The following is a 19,070-nucleotide window of genomic DNA, read 5'->3' as shown; positions in this document are numbered from 1 at the left end:
CCCTAGCACCACATTTCTTCTCTTAAAATCCTTTCACTTATCCAGTAATTATTTATTGAGCACCTACTGTGTGCTCAATAATGGTTAGATGATTAGAGACACTGTGACGAAGAAGACAGACTAAAATCTCCACCCTGGTGGGAGAGGCAGATGCAAACATGATAAATAATAAACCACCCAGAAAACAGGAGACACTAAGCAAATGCGTGTGTACTATGGAAAGCCCAATAGGAAGGGACGTTGCACAAGAGAACAAGTGATGGGTGGTTCCCTAGTCTAGGTCAGGCAATCCGGGAGGGCTCCTCAGAGGAGGTGATGTTTGAGCAGAGGAGGAGGGAGCCAGGCAGATGTTTTGGAAAGAGCATTGCCAGCATGGAGAACAGTGGCAGCTCACCTACAGGACATGCCTGATTCCCTTCCAGATTTTTTATTCGTTTCTTGTTTCTCTCCCTTGGCTTCCTGGTTTAAATGCCTTTTGAAGAAATCCTAAGCTCAACGAATCAGTGATGCTGTCAAAGGTTTATATCAGGGTATGCTTCCCAGAGTTATTTACAAAATTAGAACAGAACTAGAAGCAACTGAAAGTCTGGCAATAGGAGATCAGTTAAATGCCGTGTGGTCGTTCCGTATGATGGCATATTATGTCATCATTAGAAATCATCTGCTCCGAGGATATTGAGGATATGGGGGAAAGGCTCCCCATATAATGATGAGTTGGTGTGGGGGCTGGGCTCACTGGTTCATGCCGGTAATCCCAGCAATTTGGGTGTCTGAGGCAGGTGGATCACTTGAGCCCAGGAGTTTGAGGCCAGCCATGGTCAACATAGTGAAAACCCATCCCTACAAAAAAAAAAAAAAAAAAAAAAAGGCATAGTGGTGCACATCTGTAGTCCCAGCTACTCAGGAGACTGGGACAGGAGGGTCTCTTGAGCCCTGGAGTCAGAGGTGGAATTAAGTTGTGATCACGTCACTGCACTCCAGCCTGGGCAACAGAGTGAGACCCTGTCAAAAAAAAAAAAAATGATGAGTGGGAGCAATGGGTTTTTCAACAGGGATCAAGGGGGCCAGGGGGTGGTGGCTCATACCTGTAATCACAGCACTTTGGGGGGCTGTGGTGGGCAGATCACCTGAGGTTAAGAGTTTGAGACCAGCCTGGCCAACATGAAGAAACCCCATCACCACTAAAAATACAAAAATTAGCTGGGCATGGTGGCGGGCACCTGTAATCCCAGCTACTCAAGAGGCTGAGGCAGGAGAATTGATTAAGCCCAGGAGACAGAGGTTGCAGTGAGCTGTGATCATACCACTGCACTCCAGCCTGGGTAACAGGGCAAGATCCTGTCTAGAAAAGAAAAAATGATGAGAGGGGAAAATGAGTTTTCAAAAAGGAATCAAGGCAAGGTAAACCTTGTGATCTCAAATGTACAACTATGAAAATCTTAAGAAAAAAAACTGGAAGACACTGTATCGAGCTGGCCTTAGGGTAGTGGGATTTGGGAATCTTAATTTTCTTAATAGTTCTCTGTATCTTCACATTTCTCTAAGATAAGCAAAATTTACTTTTTTGAGACAGAGTCTCATTCTGCTGCCCAGACTGGAGTGCAGTGGCGCAATCTCAGCTCACTGCAACCTCCACCTCTTGAGTTGAAGCGATTCTCCTGCCTCAGCCTCCCAAGTAGCTTGGGCTACAGGCATGCACCACCAGACCCAGCTAATTGTTTGTACTTTTGGCAAAAACAGGGTTTCATCCTATTGGCCAGGCTGGTCTTGAACTCCTGAGCTCAAGTGATCTACCCACCTTGGCTTCCCAAAGTGCTGGGATTACAGGCATGAGCCCGACAACCAGCCAACAATTTACTTTTATAATCAGGAAAAATATTTAAACTTGTCTTGCTAAATGTTGAGGGGGGAAAAAAGAAGATCTGGGGTCATTCCTGGACCAGGAGGCAGGGAGAAAGGGAGGAGAATGAACATTTCTTGGGCAAACAGGGTCCTGGGTGTCCTTATCTTGCATAATCGGTCCAGAGAGTCCCCACTAAAATAAGTAACTAATTAGGTTGACTGATATATCAATAATAAATGGCCGGGCATGGTGGCTCACACCTGTAATCCCAGCTACTCGGGAAACCTAAGTGGGAAGATTGTTTGAGACAAGGAGTTTGAGATCAGCCTGGGAAGCATAGCAAGACTCATCTTTCAATTTTTTTTTCTTAATTAGCCAGGTGTGGTGGCCCATGCCTGTGGTCCTAGCTACTTGGGAGGCTGAGGCGGGAGGATTGCTTGAGCCCAGGAGTTCTGGGCTGCAAGGGAGCTATGATCCTGCCACTGCACTCCAGCCTGGGCAATGGCAAGACCCCATCTCTTAAATAAACATATAAGTAAATAAATGATCGCTTTTATTTTATTGTTAAATACACAAGATAAATGAAAAACAGGCAGATCTTTCTTTTGAAACAATTCCATTTAAAGTATGGAGACTTCGCTCCCCGCTGCCCCAAAGAACGCACTAATCTCCCCTTCTCTGAAGGTGGGCTGGACTTAGTGACTCATTTCTGAAGAATAGAGGAGGAAAACGGGAAATAGTTTTATAGTGGGGGAACAGACAGATACCACTTTAACCAAGTGATGGAGATTAGTATCCCCAGGGATGGGATATTATATAACCTTGATTTTATGCCTACATAGCGCTCTTCCCAAAAACTCATAATCCCAGTTTTTTGAGGCTTTGCTCTGTGTCCTAAGCTGGAGTGCAGTGGTGCAGTCATAGCTCACTGCAGCCTCAAACTCCTGGTCCCAAGCGATCCTCCCACCTCAGCCTCCTGAGTAGGTGGGGCTACAGGCACACACCATCACACCCGGCTAATCGTAACTTTTTGGAAGAGACATGGTCTCACTACGTTGCCCAGGCTAGCCTCAAGCTCCTGGTCTCAAGTGATTCCTCACACCTCACCCTCCAGAGTTGCTGGGATTACAGGCATGAGCCACTGTGACCAGCCCAGAATATTTTTTTAAGGACTTGTGATGTCATTTAAGAGATCTGATTCTTTATAACACATCAACAATAAGACCCAGTGATGGGTTGGATAAGTCTTGTAATTTCATGAGAGTATTAAGCTTAAAAGACTTTTTATGGTGAACTATATGTGATTTGTGTCAGTGATGGGGGTCACTGATTCTATGGTTTGCCACCTCCGATCACCATGGAAGAAAATGCCCACTTCCAGTGAAAATGAGAGGAAGTAAAAGCATAATTATTTTCTGTCTAAATTCATGGACTCCTTGAATTCTATCCACTGACCCCTAAGGATTTTCTCCCCAAGCTGAGACTGGGAGAATCTTGCCAGTGACTTTTGCAGTCACTGTGGCTAGAAAGCCCCTCAGAGGAGGTGATAGTTTAGCAGGTAACTAGTCCGTGTCTGGCTCAGCCCCCATCACACCCAGTTACCCAACCCAAAATGTCAGTAGTACTGAGGTTGAGAGCTCTGCTCTAGGAGACCAAGCCTCTCTAAGGAAGGAGGATTGGGGTACTGGCTGGGCATCAAGGTGAGCCTACCCCCTAACAGCCTTGGAGGTGTGAGTGCCTGTCCATACCCAAGGACTGCAAATGCAGGTTTACTGGAAATTCTGTGCCAAAATTGAGATCCAACTCACTTCTAACTGCTACAAAACAAACCTCCATCAACACAACCTATCTCTGCTCTTGTCCTGGAGCCTCCAAGGTATCGACATGGCTCCCATGCCCCTAGACAGGCCTCTTACCTGGACCTTCCTGAGCCAGAGCTGCTTTGGGCAGCCTTGTGGAATCATGATGGGTGATCAGCCACTGCCTCTGTGCCGCCCTGTTCTGGCTACTTCCCTGGGGATCAGCCTGGGATTCCTTAATAGTAAAAGTAAAAATCTGAGCTAGGGCCTTTAATATCCCCATTTTACAGATGAACAAACTGAGTCTCAGAGCTGTGCACAGCAATTTAGAGTCAGAATTCAGCTGTGTCTCATCCTCACATCTGAGGATGTCAGTGTCCTCAGATTCTGCCATTCATAGCCTCCCACAACAAACAGGATTAGGGGTTGCTTCTCTGAGCTAAAGGGGAAGGGTGGGGAACCCCATGAACACTGCACCAAAACTGTTTGCTGGAGAGAAGAGCTGGTGGCTCTGTGTTCTGTACTGACAGGTGGCCTTATTTCACAGGGACCCCCTCACCATTTGTGCCTCATGTGGCTCAGAAAAGCCAGAAATTGTCTCCGCCCTCACAGGGGAAGGTCCCCAACACCTCTTTGCCAGCTGGGCCGAGGCAGATTGGGGGTCGCTTCAGGGGGGACAGGACCTAGCCTCTCTCGGTTGCTCTCAGGGAGGGGATGTGGAGGGTCTATGGTCCTGGCAGGACTAGGATGTCTTGAGTTAATTTGGGGCTGCCTTTAGCTGAGGGCTTCTGTGTGCCTGGCATCAGCTTTGCATTGTGTCTCGACATGTAAAACAGCCCTGTGAGGAAAGATACTCTTAACCCCACCTTCCAGATGAGGAAATGGAGGCCCACAGGGTGACATGACCTGCTAAGGTCCCCTAGCCAAGAGTGAAAAAGACAGACTTCACACACAGGTTGGACACGGTTCATTACCCGTCATCCGTCTCTCTCTGACTCTTTTTCCTTCTGTCTCTTTGTCTCCCTTTTTATTTTATTTATTTTTTGAGACAAAGCCTTGCAGTGTCTCCCAGGCTGGAGTGGAGTGGCACGATCTCGGCTCACTACAACCTCCACCTCCCAGGTTCAAGTGATTCTCGTGCCTCAGCCTCCCAAGTAGCTGGGATTACAGGTGTGTGCCACCACGCCAGCTAATTTTTTGTATTTTTATTAGAGATGGGGTTTTGCCATATTGGCAAGGCTGGTCTCTGAACTCCTGACCTCACGTTATCTGCCCGCCTCGGTTTCCCATAGTGCTGGGATTACAGGCGTGAGCCACCACAGCCAGCCTTTGTCCCTTTTATTCCTGTGTTCTCTCTCTCTCTTTCTGTCTCTCCCCCCCCATTCTCTTTCTCCACCTCTCCTCTTTCTCTTCCTCCTCCATCTTTGTGCTTTTCTCTGTGAGTTTCTCTTCTTTATTTATCTCCCTTGGTGAATGTCAATTAGGAAAGCAGAAAAACTATGTTTAATTTGTGATCATAAATGCATGTCCTTGGCCAGCCGTGGTGGCTCACGCTGGGAATCGCAGCACTTTGAGAGGCTCAGGCAGGAAGATTGCCTGAGACCAGGAGTTCAAAACCAATCTGGTCAACAAGCAAGAACCTGTCTTTAAATAATAATAATAATAATAATAATAATAATAATTAGCTGGGCATGGTGGTGTGCACCTGTAGTCCCAGCTACGCGAGGCTGAGGCAGGAGGATCGCCTGACCCCAGGAGTTTGAAGCTACAACAAGCTGTGATTGCAGCACTGCACTCTAGCCTGGGTGACAGAACCAGACCCCATCTCAAAAAAACTAACAATTGAAAAGAAATAGGCCAGGCGCAGTGGCTCATGCCTGTAATCCCAGCACTTTGGGAGACCAAGGTGGGCAGATCACCTGAGGTCGGAGTTTTGAGACCAGCCTGATCAACACGGTGAAACTCCATCTCTACTGAAAATACAAAATTAGCTGAGCATGGTGGTGGCCACCTGTAATCCCAGCTACTTGGGAGGCTGAGGCAGGAGAATTGCTTGAAACCGGGAGGGAGAAGTTGCAGTAAGCTAAGATGGCGCCACTGCACTCCAGCCTGGGCAACAAAAGTGAAACACCACCTCGAATGAATGAATGAATGAATGAATGTCCCTTGGCAAGTGGTTGCTAATGGTGGGAATGACCTTTGACCCAAGCCCCCTTTCATTCATAGATGTTCGTCTTGATCAAACTCAAAGCATTAGACTTTGGACTGTAAATCACTGGTTCATTCAGCAGCCATCATTAAATGCCTACTGTATGCAGGCACTGTTCTGACACAGAGGAGCTGACCTGTTGGTGGGGAAAGCCAGTGATGAATGAGATAAAAAGGGCAGATAGCAGACATTAAATAGGCTGTGTGGGCCAGACAGTCTCCATCGCAATGACTCCATCTGCTCCTGTAGCGGAAAAGTAACCACAGATAAAACACGTACGTGAATGAGCATGGCTGTTGGACGATTAAACTTTAACCTGTAAAAACAGGTGGCTGGCCCGTGGGCTGTCGATCACTGTGTTAGAGATAGTATTAGAGGGTGGTGAGAGTTCGGGAATAGAATAAACAGCAAAGAGGTTGTGCACTGTCAAAATGAGAGATTGGAATTCTTCTTATAAACCCTGAGCGGCTGGGCACCATGGCTCATTTCTGTAATCCCAGCACTGTGGGAGGCTGAGGCAGGAGGATCGCTTGAGCCCACGAGTTTAAGACCAGCCTAGGCACATGGTGAGACCTCGTCTCTACAAAAAAAGTAAAAAGTTAGCCAGATGTGGTAGAGCATGCCTGTAGTCCCAGCTCCTTGGGAGGCTGAGATGGGAGGACTGCTTGAGCCCAGGAGGTTGGGGCTGCAGTGAGAGGATCAGGCCACTGCACTCCAGCAAGACCTGTCTCAAAAAAACAAACAAAAAAGAGCTGAAGGAACAAATCATATGAATGCATTAAATTATCACCTGTATCCAAAAAATACATGCATCTGTCAGCCTGGCACGGTGGCTCATGCCTGTAACCCTGCCGCTCCGGGAGGCCAAGGCAGGCAGATTGCCGGAGCTGAGGAGTTCAAGACCACCCTGGGCAACATGATGAAACCCTGTCTCTACTAAAATACAAAAAATTAGCTGACCATGATGGCAGGCGCCTGCAGTCCCAGCTACTTGGGAAACTGAGGCATGAGAATTGCTTGAACCCTGGAGGCAGAGGTTACAGTGAGCTGAGATTGCAACACTGCATGCCAGCCTGGGCAACAGAGCAAGACTCTGTCTTAAAACATACATACATATATATATATGTGTGTGTGTGTGTATACACACACACACACACACATATACATATATAGATAAGGTATCAATTTAAAATTTTCCTTAATAAACAAAAATTTCTCTCCTTCTCTCCCTTGGGGAATGTCAATTAATACAGCAAAACTGTATTTAGTTCGTGATCATAAATGCATGTCCCTGGCTGGGTTTGGTAGCTCACACCTGGAATTCTAGCACTTTGAGAGGCTGGGACAGGAGAGGATTGTTTGAGGCCAGCAGTTGCTTGAGACTTTTTTTAAAAGACATGAAGGAGGTGAGGGAGAGCCATGGAGGTATCGCAGGGAAGAGCAGCCCAGGTAGATGGAACAGCCAGTGCAAAGGCCCTGAGGCAGCATGTTCCTGGCATTTGTGAGGACATGTGGCTGCCCAGGTGTCCAGAGGACACTTAGTAATTATGAAGGAAGGAGCTGATGAAGGAAGGTGATAAAACACTTCATGGATTGCCCAGGCATGATGACTCATGCCTGAATTCCCAGCACTTTGGGAGGCCAAGGCAGGCAGATCAGTTGAGGCCAGGAGTTAGAGACCAGCTTGGCCACACAACAAAACCCCTTCTCTACTAAAAAGTACAAAAAAGTTAGCCAGGCATGGCCATGAACATCTGTAGTCCCAGCTACTTGGGAGACTGAGACTCGAGAATCACTTGAACCCGGGAGGCAGAGGTTGCTGTGAGCCGAGATCGCGCCATTGCACTCCAGCCTGGGCGACAGAGCAAGACTCAAAAACAAAAAAAGACTTTATGGACAGACAGCCTATATAATTTATCATCCAAACCAGGACAGCTTTGAGAGTGAAAGGGGAAAAAGGACTCAAAAAAATAATTAACAGGCATGACATGATCTATAACGGGTGTAAACTGGGACACGCAGCCTCCCTTGCGGCCACCGTCAGACCTCAGCCTTTTCACGGTCAAATCCACCCCCATCTTTATCCTGTATACTGGAGAATCGGCTGTTCTCCTGAGCTGAGTTTTGGTTTTTAGTTTTTGTTGTTGTTGTTGTTGTTGTTGTTAAACATCCTGTATACTTTTTCTCAATGAACTATGCTAAAAAAAAATTAGAGGAAAATAAACCATAAAACAGAAGGCACTTAAGAATTTCACTGGGACTCAGCCATAAATTTGTTTGATGAGTATTTATTGAGCACTTTGTAAGCACCAGGTGCCACCAGCAATACTGGGATGAATCAGTGATTTCCCTCACCCTCGAAGCTCTCTCGAGCTCATTATTATGTACAGGAAATACTATAGGCTGGGCGCAGTGACTCACGCCTGTAATCCCAGCACTTTGGGAGTCTGAGGCAGGTGGATCACGAGGTTAAGAGATCAAGACCATCCTGGCCAATGTAGTGAAACCCTGTCTCTACTAAAAGTACAGAAATTAGCTGGGCATAGTAGTGTGCACTTGTAGTCCCAGCTACTCGGGAGGCTGAGGCCAGAGAATCACTTGAACCTGGGAAGCAGAGGTTGCAGTGAGCCGAGGTTGCGCCACTGCACTCCAGCCTGGCGAAACAGCAAGACTCTGTCTCAAAAGACAAAAAAAAAAAAAATACTATGCATATGCAGAGAAGGGGTGAAGGGGGAAAAGATCAGCTGGTTATAAGCAAGAATAACAGGTCTAGTCCCAGCCATGCCAACTGCACCCCGTGTGACCCAGGCACATCATGTTTCTGCTCTCAGCCTCAGTTTCTCCATCCGCCAGCCACGGAGGTGTCAGGAATTGAGGAAGATGTGGGGAGTATTTCATCAGCCCAAAAAAACTTGGCTAACATGACCATAATCCTGCCTTCTGCCTCTCCTTCCCCGGAAAAATAGCTTAATCGTTTGGACTTGAGATAAACACGTTTTCTGTCTGTGTTTGTTATTTAAATGATCCACCAGGCTGGGCACAGTGACTCAAGCCTGTAATTCTAACACTTGGGGAGGCTGAGGAGGGCAGATCGCTTGAGCCCAGAAGCTTGAGACCAGCCTGGCCAACATGGCGAAACCCCATCTCTACTAAAAAAAAAAAAAAAAAAATACTAAAAAATTAGCTGGGCCTGGTGGTGCATGCCTGTCATCCCAGCTACTCGGGAGGCCGAGGCACGAGACTCGCTTGAACCTGGGAGGTAAGGGTTGCAGTGAGCCAAGATAGTGCCACCACACTCCAGCCTGGGTGACACAGTGAGACTCTGTCTCAAAAAATAAATAAGAGAAAATAAATGATCCACCAACAGGAACCCCAGGAACGTTTGTACTGACTGTGTGACTAATGCTTAGTGAGCACCTACTATGTGCCTGGGGCTGATCTGGACACTAGGATCAACATAGGAAAAGTCTCTACCCTTGAGGAGCCGATGTTCATGATGACAGTCTTAGATTGTGTAATTTGACCAGATGATTCAGACCGTGGAACATGCTGGGAAGAGAATGAGATGTCTGGCTGAGCTGCAGGGAGGAGCCAGTCCTTTTGATTGAGAGGTCCGGGAAGGCTTCTTTGACAGGGGCACAGTGGATATAAGGTTGAGTGATGAGATGAAATTGGCCAAGCAAAGACCTAAAGGCAGAGGTGCTCCAGGCAGAGGTTCAAAGAATGGAAATAATTGGCTGATTGTGATCTTGATCTTGACCTTTCTTTTCTTCTGTTAACATTGGGTTTGGTTTGTTCTTGCTTTTCTGATTCCTTGAGGTACATGTTGGGTTGTTACTTTATAATCCCTTTTTTTTTTTTTTTTTTTAACTTTTTTCAGACAGAGTCTCACTGTGGTGCCCAGGCTGGAGTACAGTGGTGTGATCTTGGCTCACTGCAACCTCCGCCTCCTGGGCTCAAGTGAACCTCCCGCTTCAGCATCCCCAGTAGCTGAGACTACAGGTGCACAGCACCACACCCAGCTAATTTTTTTATTTTTATTTTTTTTAGAGAAGGGGTCTCACTGTTGTCCAGGCTGGTCTCAAACCGCTGGGCTCAAGCAATCCTCCTGCCTCAGCCTCCCAAAGTGCTGGGATGACAGGCACGAGCCGCCACATCTGGCCTTTATTGTTTGTGATATTAGGTGTTTAATGCTGTAAGCTTCCCTCTTAGTCGCTTCTTGGCCCTTCGGCTAAGGTCAAGCGTGAACTTCCCTCAGCACTGCTTCTGCTGCATGTCACAGGTGTTGGGGTGTTGTTTCCATTTTCATTTGTTTCAAAAACTTTTTAAATTTCCATCTTAATTTCTTCACTGACCCAGTGGTCATTTGGGAGCATGTTGGTTAATGTCCATATATTTGCATGGTTTCTGAAATTCTTCTTGGTATCGATTTCCAGTTTTATCCCATGGTAGTGTGAGAAGATACTTGGCAGAATTGCAATGTTTTAAAATTTGTTGAGATTTGTTTTGGGGCCTAATATGTGGTCTGTCTTGGAGAATGTCCATGTGCTGATGAGAAGAATGTACGTCCTCCGTCAGACATGCAGGAGACAGACGCTTTCTCACCTGCCTCAGGGGATCCATAAAAGAGCCTGTCAGAAGTTGGCATTTAAGAAAGACCAGAAGGAGTCAGGGAGCAGTGGTTCATGCCTATAATCCCAGCACTTTGGGAGGCCAAGGCAGGTGGATCATCTGAGGTCAGGAGTTCGAGACCAGCCTGACCAACATGGTGAAACCCTGTCTCTACTAAAAAAATACAAAAATTAGCTGGACATGGTGGTGGGCACCTGCAATTCCAGCTACTCAGGAGGCTGAGGCAGGAGAATCACTTGAACCCCGGAAGCGGAGGTTGCAGTGAGCCGAGATCACGCATTGCACTCCAGCCTGGGCAACAGAGCAAGACTCCATCTCAAAAAAAAGAAAAAAAAAAAAAAAGGAAAGGAAAAGAAAAGAAAAGAAAGAAAGAAAGACCAGAAGGAGGTGAAGGAGCAAACTATAGAGATATCAAACTGTATCAATCTGGCTGGGCATGGTGGCTCATGCCTGTAATCCCAGCACTTTGAGAGGCTAAGGCAGGAGGATTGCTCAAGCTCAGGAGTTTGAGACCAACCTGGGCAACATAGAGACCCTCTCTCTACAAAAAAATAAAAATTTAATTAAAAAGATGTATTGGTCAGGGCAGCCAAGTTATGCTGCAGTAACAAACATCCCCAGAGGCTCCATGACTTTAACAACAGATATATTTTCTGCTCATGCTACATATCCAGTGCAGGTTGGCAGTGGAGAATAAGGGGACTCTGCTCAGTGTAGTCACTTGGGACCTGACTAATCACCTAGAACATTGCCACTTGCTATTCCAGAAGAAAAAAAAGAATGTTGGAAGGTCCCACCCTGAAAGTTCAATACTCTGGTTCCAAAATGACAGTTGTTTCCACTCATCCCTCATTGGCCAGCACTTAGCACGTGGCCCTCAGCCAACCCCAAAGGGACCAGGAAGGACCATCCCGCCATATTGCTGGAAATATTTGATGACAGCATGAATGGGGAATAGTGTGCCAGGCAGCGGAACTCTCTGAGCCCTTGGAAGAAAGACAAGGCAATCTCTAGGGCACATCCTTCCCGGTATTATTAATGAATCTAACAAATGAGCACGCCATCCTCGCCCACTCTCCTCCCCGCATCCAGACTTGTGCATACCCTCCCTTAACTTGAACTGCCAAGGAAGAGATGAGAACCAAGAGAGGAGATCTGTGACCTCGTCTTTGCTGAGGAACTATTGTAGAACAGCCACAGCATCTCCAGTCTTTGCGCTTGTAAAATGTTGTTTCCGTTTTGCTCCTGAACCAAATCCACCCACCCTCACCCCCCAACCAGAGAAAGCCCCTCTCCTAATCCAAAACTGCACCCAGCCTTCTACCAGCTTCTTCCCTGTGGATTGTTGAATCCAGATTATGGAATTGAATAATGAATGAGTCTGGAAGATTAAAAGTGTCTCTAAAATCAGGCAACAAAAGCCCACCCCCCCAGGGAGGAAGGTACAGATGAGAGCTCAGGAGGGAGCTTGGCTTGGGGTTGATGATCTGAGCTGGGCAGGGAACTTGTACCCACCTCTCAATCAGCCATTCAACAAACACCAGTTATTGAGCACCAACTGTGTGCCAGATGTTGTCCTAGGGGTTGGGAATACAGCAGGGAACAAGAAGGACAAAGCCCTTACCCCTTGTTGGATGGACATTCCAGCCAGGAAGACAAGAGAACAAGAGAAATAAGTCCACAGGCAAAAGGGAAAAAAGAAGAAAAAAAGGGGGACGAGAAATGAGAGATGCAATTATAAAGGGCCATAGGGGAGGCCTCCCTCAGAAGGTGGCCTTTGAGTGAAAAAAACCTGAAGGAGGTGAGAGGGAACCATGTGGCAATCTCAGGGAAGAGCATTCCAGGCAGGGGAACAGCATGTGCAAGGGCCCTGGGGCAGGACTGTGCTTGGCTTGGTTGAGGAATATCGCAAGGAAGCCATGTGGAAGCCATGTGGCTGGAACAGAGTGAGCGAGGGCAGAGTGGAAGGAGATAAAACCAGGGAGGTGGGAGGGTTGGAGGCCCCCTCTGCCACTTAGTAGCTGAGTGACTTCATTTATTTCCTGTAGCTTGCGTAATAGAGAACCACAAATAGAGTAGCTGAAAACAACAAAAATGTATTTATTCTCTCGCAGTTTGGGAGGCCAAGAGTCCACAGACCATTAAGACTCAGCTGGACCACAAACCATCAAGGTGTCAGCTGGGCCATGGTGCCTCTGAGACCTGGTCTGAAATCCCTTCTTGCCTCCCTCCTGGCTTCTGGTGGTTTGCCGACAGTCTGGTGTTCCTTATCCTTGAGACACATCACCCTGGTCCCGCCTTCATCTGCATTTCTCATGTCCTTCTGTCTCTGTGCAAGGTTGTCTCTGTGCCCAGGTTTCTCCTTTCCTTCTTATTTTATTTATTTATTTATTTTAGAGACAGGGTCTTGCTCTGTCTCCCAGGCCAGAGTGCAGTGGCATGATCATAGCTCACTGCAGCCTCAAACTCCTGGCCTCAAGCAGTCCTCCCCTTCCCAGCCTCCTGAGTGGCTGGGACTACAGATGTGAGCCACTGCACTTGCCCAGATGTCCCCTTTTTATAAAGAAACCCATCATGTAGGATGAGGATCCACCCTAATGACCTCATGTTAACTTGATTCCTCTGCAAACACTCTGTTTCCAGTTCATAGGTACCAGGGGTTAGGACTTGAGTGTCTCTTTTTGAGGGGACCCACTGCAACCCACGATGACAGGGCTGTGGGCATGTAACTTGACCTCCCGGCTGGGCACTGTGGCTCATGCCTATAATCCCAGCACTTTGGGAGGCCAAGGCAGGCGGATCGCCTGAGGCCAGGAGTTCAAGACCAGCCTAGCCAACATGGTGAAACCCCATCTATACTAAAAATACAAAAATTAGCTGGGCATGGTGGCAAGCACCTGTAATCCCAGCTACTTGGGAGGGTAAGGCAGGAGAATCACTTGAATCCAGGAGATAGAGGTTGCAGTGAGCTGAGATCATGCCGTTGCACTCCAGCCTGGGTGACAGAGTGAGACTCTATCTCAAAAAAAAAAAAAAAAACTAGATCTCTCTGTGCCTCAGTTTCCCCACCTGGGAGGGTGGGGATGATTATGTACCCACTCCTGGGGTTCATGAGAGGATTAAATGATCTCAAACAGTCCAAGCTTCCATGTGTGTCTGTTGTGGTGCTGGGTAGTGTGTCATGTGACCAGAGGTCCCCAAGCATGTCAGGGACCTGGGCAAGGGTAGATTCGGGTCTTTCGGGTCTTGTTGGCAGCATCTGAGATGGACGGGCTGCCTTGGTGTGGAAGGGCCTCGGCCGCTTTTCCCTATTTGGTCTTGTCCCTCTCCCCCATCCTCCACTCTGTCCCTGTCATCTGAGCCTGCTCCTCGTGATGGCTCAGTCTCTTTCTCTCTCTGGCGGCCTGTGCAGAGTTTCATGCCCTGGGTTATATTTAGCCCTGAGAAATGGGAACAAGAAGCCCTCAGCCACCACAGTGACAGAGAGAAGCACAAAGCCAGGGCTGCCTTCTGTCCGGCCATGTTCCGCTGACTCGGTTCTTTCTCCCAGAAACTTCCAGAAGCAAAGCATTGGTATTTCTGAGCCTGTTAAAACAAGGATGTCAGCTGGTGGCTGACTCGTTCATTGCCCCTAGAACCTGTCTGTGTCTGTGATTAAGGTTGATTTTGTTAGTTTTATTTTCAGGGCCCGTGTGTGTGTGTGTGTGTGTGTGTGTGTGTGTGTGCGCGCGCGCGCGCGCGCGCGCGCGTGTGTGTGTGCGTGTGCGCGCGCGCGCGCACGTATTCATGGCAAAACACACATGACATAAAATTTACCATCCTAATTATTTTTTTTAACTTTTTAATATTTTTTAATTGACAAGTAATAGTTGTACTTACTCACGGGGCACGTAGTGATGTTTTAATGCATGTCATACGTGGTGCTCAGATCAGGGTAATTAGCATATCCATCTTAGAGGTTTATTGTTTGTTTCCTTGGGAATATTCAAGATCCTCCTTCTAGCTATTGGAAACTGTTAATATATTGTTGCCATCTGAGCCATTTTTAAGGATGCAGCTCTGTGACATTAAGTATAATGCATTCACATTGTTGTGTAACTGCCACCGCCATTCATCTCCCAAACCTTTTCATCTTCCAGATGTAACTCTGTCTCCACTAAACATGAGCTCCCTGTACCCCTCCCCCAGCCCCTGGCACCCACCGTGCTACTTCCTGTTTTTATGAATCTGATGACTCTAGGGACCTCCTATAAATGTAATCATACAGGATTTTTCCCTTTTATGACTGGTTTATTTCACATAGCATGATGCCCTCAAGGTTCATCCATGCTGCAGTGTGTATCAGCATTTTCTTCCTTTTTAAGGTTAAGTTGACCATTAAAAAAAAAAAAAAAACTTTTAAAAACTTGAAGTAGAATAAACTTACAGAAAAATCCATAAGTGAAGAGCTTGGTTGTCACAAACCAAACACACCCATGTGTAACCAGCACAAAAATGAAGAAACAGGACCTTCTCAGCCCCAGAAGCCCCCCTCGTATCCTGTCCCCAGTCACTACCTCCCCACAAAGGTACCCCTACCGGGACTTTCAACATCATTCACTAGGTTAGCCTGTTTTTGTACTTTGCATAAATGAAATCTTACCTATATGCTGTTTTCTGTCTGTCTTCTTTTGCTTGCCATTAACTTTTTACGATCTCAGTTGTTTATTGCGAGTATCCTCTCTCTCCTGTTGATGGCAATGTGGATTGTTTGCAGTTTGGGGCTATGATGAGTATCACTGCTATGAATGTTCTTGTGCGTGCTTTCTGTTGGGCAACTATTCAGAATTACTATCTAATTGTAATGATCTTGGATGAGTAACTATCCAGGATTACTGGGTCTTGGCAAAGGTACATACAGCCATACACTGCATTATGGCATTTTGGTCAACCACAGACCAAATATGTAACAGTGGTCCCATAATGGACCAATATATAACAGTGATTATCATACACTATTTTTACCATAGCTTTTCTGTTTTGGGATATTTTTAGATACACTATTGAGTTACAATTGCCTGCAGTATTCCATACAATAACATGCTCTACGTGTTTGTAGCCTAGGAACGATAGGCTAGACCATGCAGCCTAGGTGTGTCATAGGCTATACCATCTAGGTTTGTGTCAGTATACTCCATGAAGTTTGCACAACAAAATGACCTAATGACGCATTTCCCAGAACGCATGTCCATTGCTGAATATGACTTAATACATTTTAGTATAGAAACTCTCAACCAGTTTTTCAAGTAGTTGTACCATGTGTTATGGGTTTTATTGTCTCACCCCAAAATTCATATGTTTAAGTCCTAACCTCCAGAACCTCAGAATGTGACCTTATTTGGAAATGGATTCATTGCACCAACCACAATAGCTAAGATGAGATCATTAGGGTGGGCCCTAATCCAATATGATAGAGTCCACATAAAAGGGGAAGATTTTGACACAGAGACAGACACACAGGGAGGAAGAATGCTGTGTTTAAACAAAGGCAGAGACCAGGATGATGCCTCTCCAAGCCAAGAATTAGCAAAGATTGCCAGCAACCCTCCAGAAGCTAGGAGAGAGGCATAAAACAGACGGTCTCTCACAGACCTCAAAAGGAACCAGCCCTTCTGATAGTTTGATGTTGGATTTCTGGCCTCCATAACTGTAAGACAATAAATCTCTGCTGTTTAAGCCACCTAGATTGTGGTTCCCCGTTACAGCAGCCACAGGAGATGAATACAGCATGGTACCCTCCTATAGGCAGGTTATGAGGTTCCAGTTGCTCCACAGCTTCACAGATACCTGGTAGAAATGACCTCATGTTAACTTCAATCTCATTTTAGCCTTTCTTCTAGACAACAGCAGTATCATATATGCTTTGAAAGGTGGGCTTTTAAAGCCACACTTGAGAGCCCTGCATTCTGCAGGTGTCACAGGGTGATCAACTATTGAGAGGCTACCCCTGCCCTGACAACTGGAGGCAAGGCTTTCCAGCACAGAGGTTAAGCCCATGGACTCTGGGGCCCACCTGGCTAGTTCAAATACCATGTCCACTACTGAATAGCTCTGTGACCTGGGACTGATGATTTTGTCTTTCTGAGCCTCAGTTTACTTAGTAGTAACATGGGCAGTATAACATAGAGGTATCATGAGGATTAAATGATTAAGTGAGCTAACATACATAATGTGCTTAGGAGGGTGCCCAACACACCATAAATATTCTGTAAGTGCTGACTTTTATACTTTTATCCTCTCTGTCTCTTTCTGTCTCTCTCTCTCTCCCCCTCATCCTTGATTTTCTTCCCTTCATCTTACTTCCTTCTTGCTATAGTGTTCTATTTTCGGTTTTTGAGAATATTCTATTTGTGGATATTTTACCCCTTGAAAATTGAGCTGAAACTTCTGAGAATTTTTTGTGATTGGCATTAAAGCTGCAGGGAAGGGAGCAGGGAGACACTTGAGGAAAACGCTCATGGCCCATCTGTCTGGCTTGGTGGTATCACCAGGCCATCAGACCCTGTGGTCATGCATCTTCTCTAAGGGGAATCTGTGACTGTGTTGGCACAAGGGAAGGAACCAGGGATTAATTAATCCATTTCAGTAGGCTTTGTGTTTTGTTTTGTTTTCTTTTCTTTTTCCTTCTCCTCCTGGACTCTGATCTGGGAAGTCTTCTTGTGTTTCTTACTGGTCGCCATGTCCTGTGAGGACAACATAATTAAGAGAAAGCTTTTCCTTTTGGATGTTTTCTCCAGAAAATGTTCCTCCATTTCCATCTCTGGGCTGCCAAGCCAGACTCCACAAGCCAAGAACATTTAAGACAGAGCCATGAGAGAACCAGAGCTTCCCCTTCCCTCACCTGTCAGGTCCTATGTGAGTCCCAGTCAACTCTCACCTGCTTTCCCTCCTCACACCCTACAGAGCAACGATGCCTCAGGGAATACTTGGAACTGGTTGTACTTCATCCCCCTCATCATCATCGGCTCCTTTTTTATGCTGAACCTTGTGCTGGGTGTGCTGTCAGGGTAAGTCTCTGCTACTCCCCACCCCATCCCATTCATTCCTCTTTGCCAACTTCTTCCCAAGGAGAGGCCATTGAAGCTTTGTTTTCATTCACTAGGCAGAGAAGAGGCTTCTTCCCTTGTTTGGGTTTTCATACTGTGATTAGCAAGCCATGTATAGGTACAGACGTTGTGTACTGCTAGGGTTACCCAGTGAGGGGGTCCATATGGGCTTTACTTTCTTTAAAAAAAAAATAGTTTGGGTTTACTTCTCTCATGTTTTCCAAATACAAAATCATAGCCTATGATCTAACAGTGTATTTTCCTGACCCATATTGTCCTCTATCCCCAAGATTTTTTTTTGGCTTAATCACAAATGGGCTTCATTTTTCTTACCATAAGAAGTCTGGGCACTTGTATGGTGGTTCCGTGACACCATCAGCAATCCCAGATTCTTCCAGCTTTCCATTCTGACATCTTTACCAGAGGCGTCCAATCTCATGGATACCTCATGGTCTTAAGATGGCTGCCTCATGCCCTCAAGATGGCCACTTCATGTTCCAAACCGGAAGAGGAAGAAGGGAAACAGGAAGAGGTGGGGCCTATGGCAGAGAAGGAGACCTGCTGCAGAAATCATTAATTTATGGCTTATTGGTCTAACTTAAAAGAGGGCTGAAATAATTTTTAGCCAAGAGTTCGAAGAAAATGAGAATGAGGTGTGCAACCAGTGGTGGTTGGCATGGCATGGTTCTATCCTTTTGTTTTTTTTCTTGATTATTATTTTTTAAGAGACAGAGTCTAGCTTTATCACCCAGACTGGAGTGTAGTGGGGTGATCATAGCTCGCTGTAACCTAGAACTCCTGGGCACAAGCGATCCTCCTGCCTCAGCCTCCTGTGTAGCTAGGGCAACAGGTGCATGCCACCGTGCCCAACTAAATTTTTTATTTTTCATAGAGATTGGGCCCACTGTGTTGCCCAGGCTGGTCTCAAGTTCCTGGCCTTAAAGGATACTCCCGCCTCAACCTCACAAAGTGCTGGAATTACAGGCGTGAGCCACGGTGCCTGGCCTTTTGCTTTTTTCTTTCCCTAGGCACAGTTGTTGGGAAATGTGTGAAGCTGGCAGAAGCACCCATTGCTGTAATATCCCAATCTTTTCCCAGAAGACCTGACTCCTATCGAAAACTCCTGACCTCCAGGGACTTCTGAATCCCCAAAACGCACACGCACACGCACGCATGCACACACACGCGCACACACACACACACACACACACACACACACATCCTAACATTGTCAAAGCAGCCATACCCTGGCTTTTCTATGCTTCTGCAGGGAGTTTGCCAAAGAAAGAGAACGGGTGGAGAACCGGCGGGCTTTTCTGAAGCTGAGGCGGCAACAACAGATTGAACGTGAGCTCAATGGGTACATGGAGTGGATCTCAAAAGCAGGTGAGGCCCTTTCATCCTGGGGCCCAGGGATGGAGCTCCCAGGCCACAGAGAACACAGAGTCATGCATACAGTTTGGGGACGGCTGAGCTGAGAGGGTCAGGATGGGAGGAGAAAG

The 19,070-nt window shown here is 46.6% G+C and overlaps 1 protein-coding gene across 1 annotated transcript in view; it reads left to right on the top strand.

Moving 5' to 3' along the window:
• The window catches only part of CACNA1A (calcium voltage-gated channel subunit alpha1 A), a 421,027-nt gene that overhangs the window by 265,301 nt on the left and 136,656 nt on the right, over window positions 1-19,070 (top strand). The window contains exons 9-10 of the mRNA XM_032265882.1: window positions 17,426-17,529; window positions 18,839-18,954. Of these exons, the coding sequence (XP_032121773.1) occupies window positions 17,426-17,529; window positions 18,839-18,954 (220 nt within the window). The remainder of the gene's footprint in view (window positions 1-17,425; window positions 17,530-18,838; window positions 18,955-19,070) is intronic.

This window comes from Sapajus apella, unplaced genomic scaffold (genome assembly GCF_009761245.1).
Source record: "Sapajus apella isolate SASKATOON/1434 unplaced genomic scaffold, GSC_monkey_1.0 scaffold152, whole genome shotgun sequence".
In the NCBI taxonomy this organism is placed as follows: Eukaryota; Metazoa; Chordata; class Mammalia; order Primates; family Cebidae; genus Sapajus; species Sapajus apella.
Note: the sequence above shows the minus strand (reverse complement) of the source record. Positions and strands in the feature narration are given on the sequence as shown.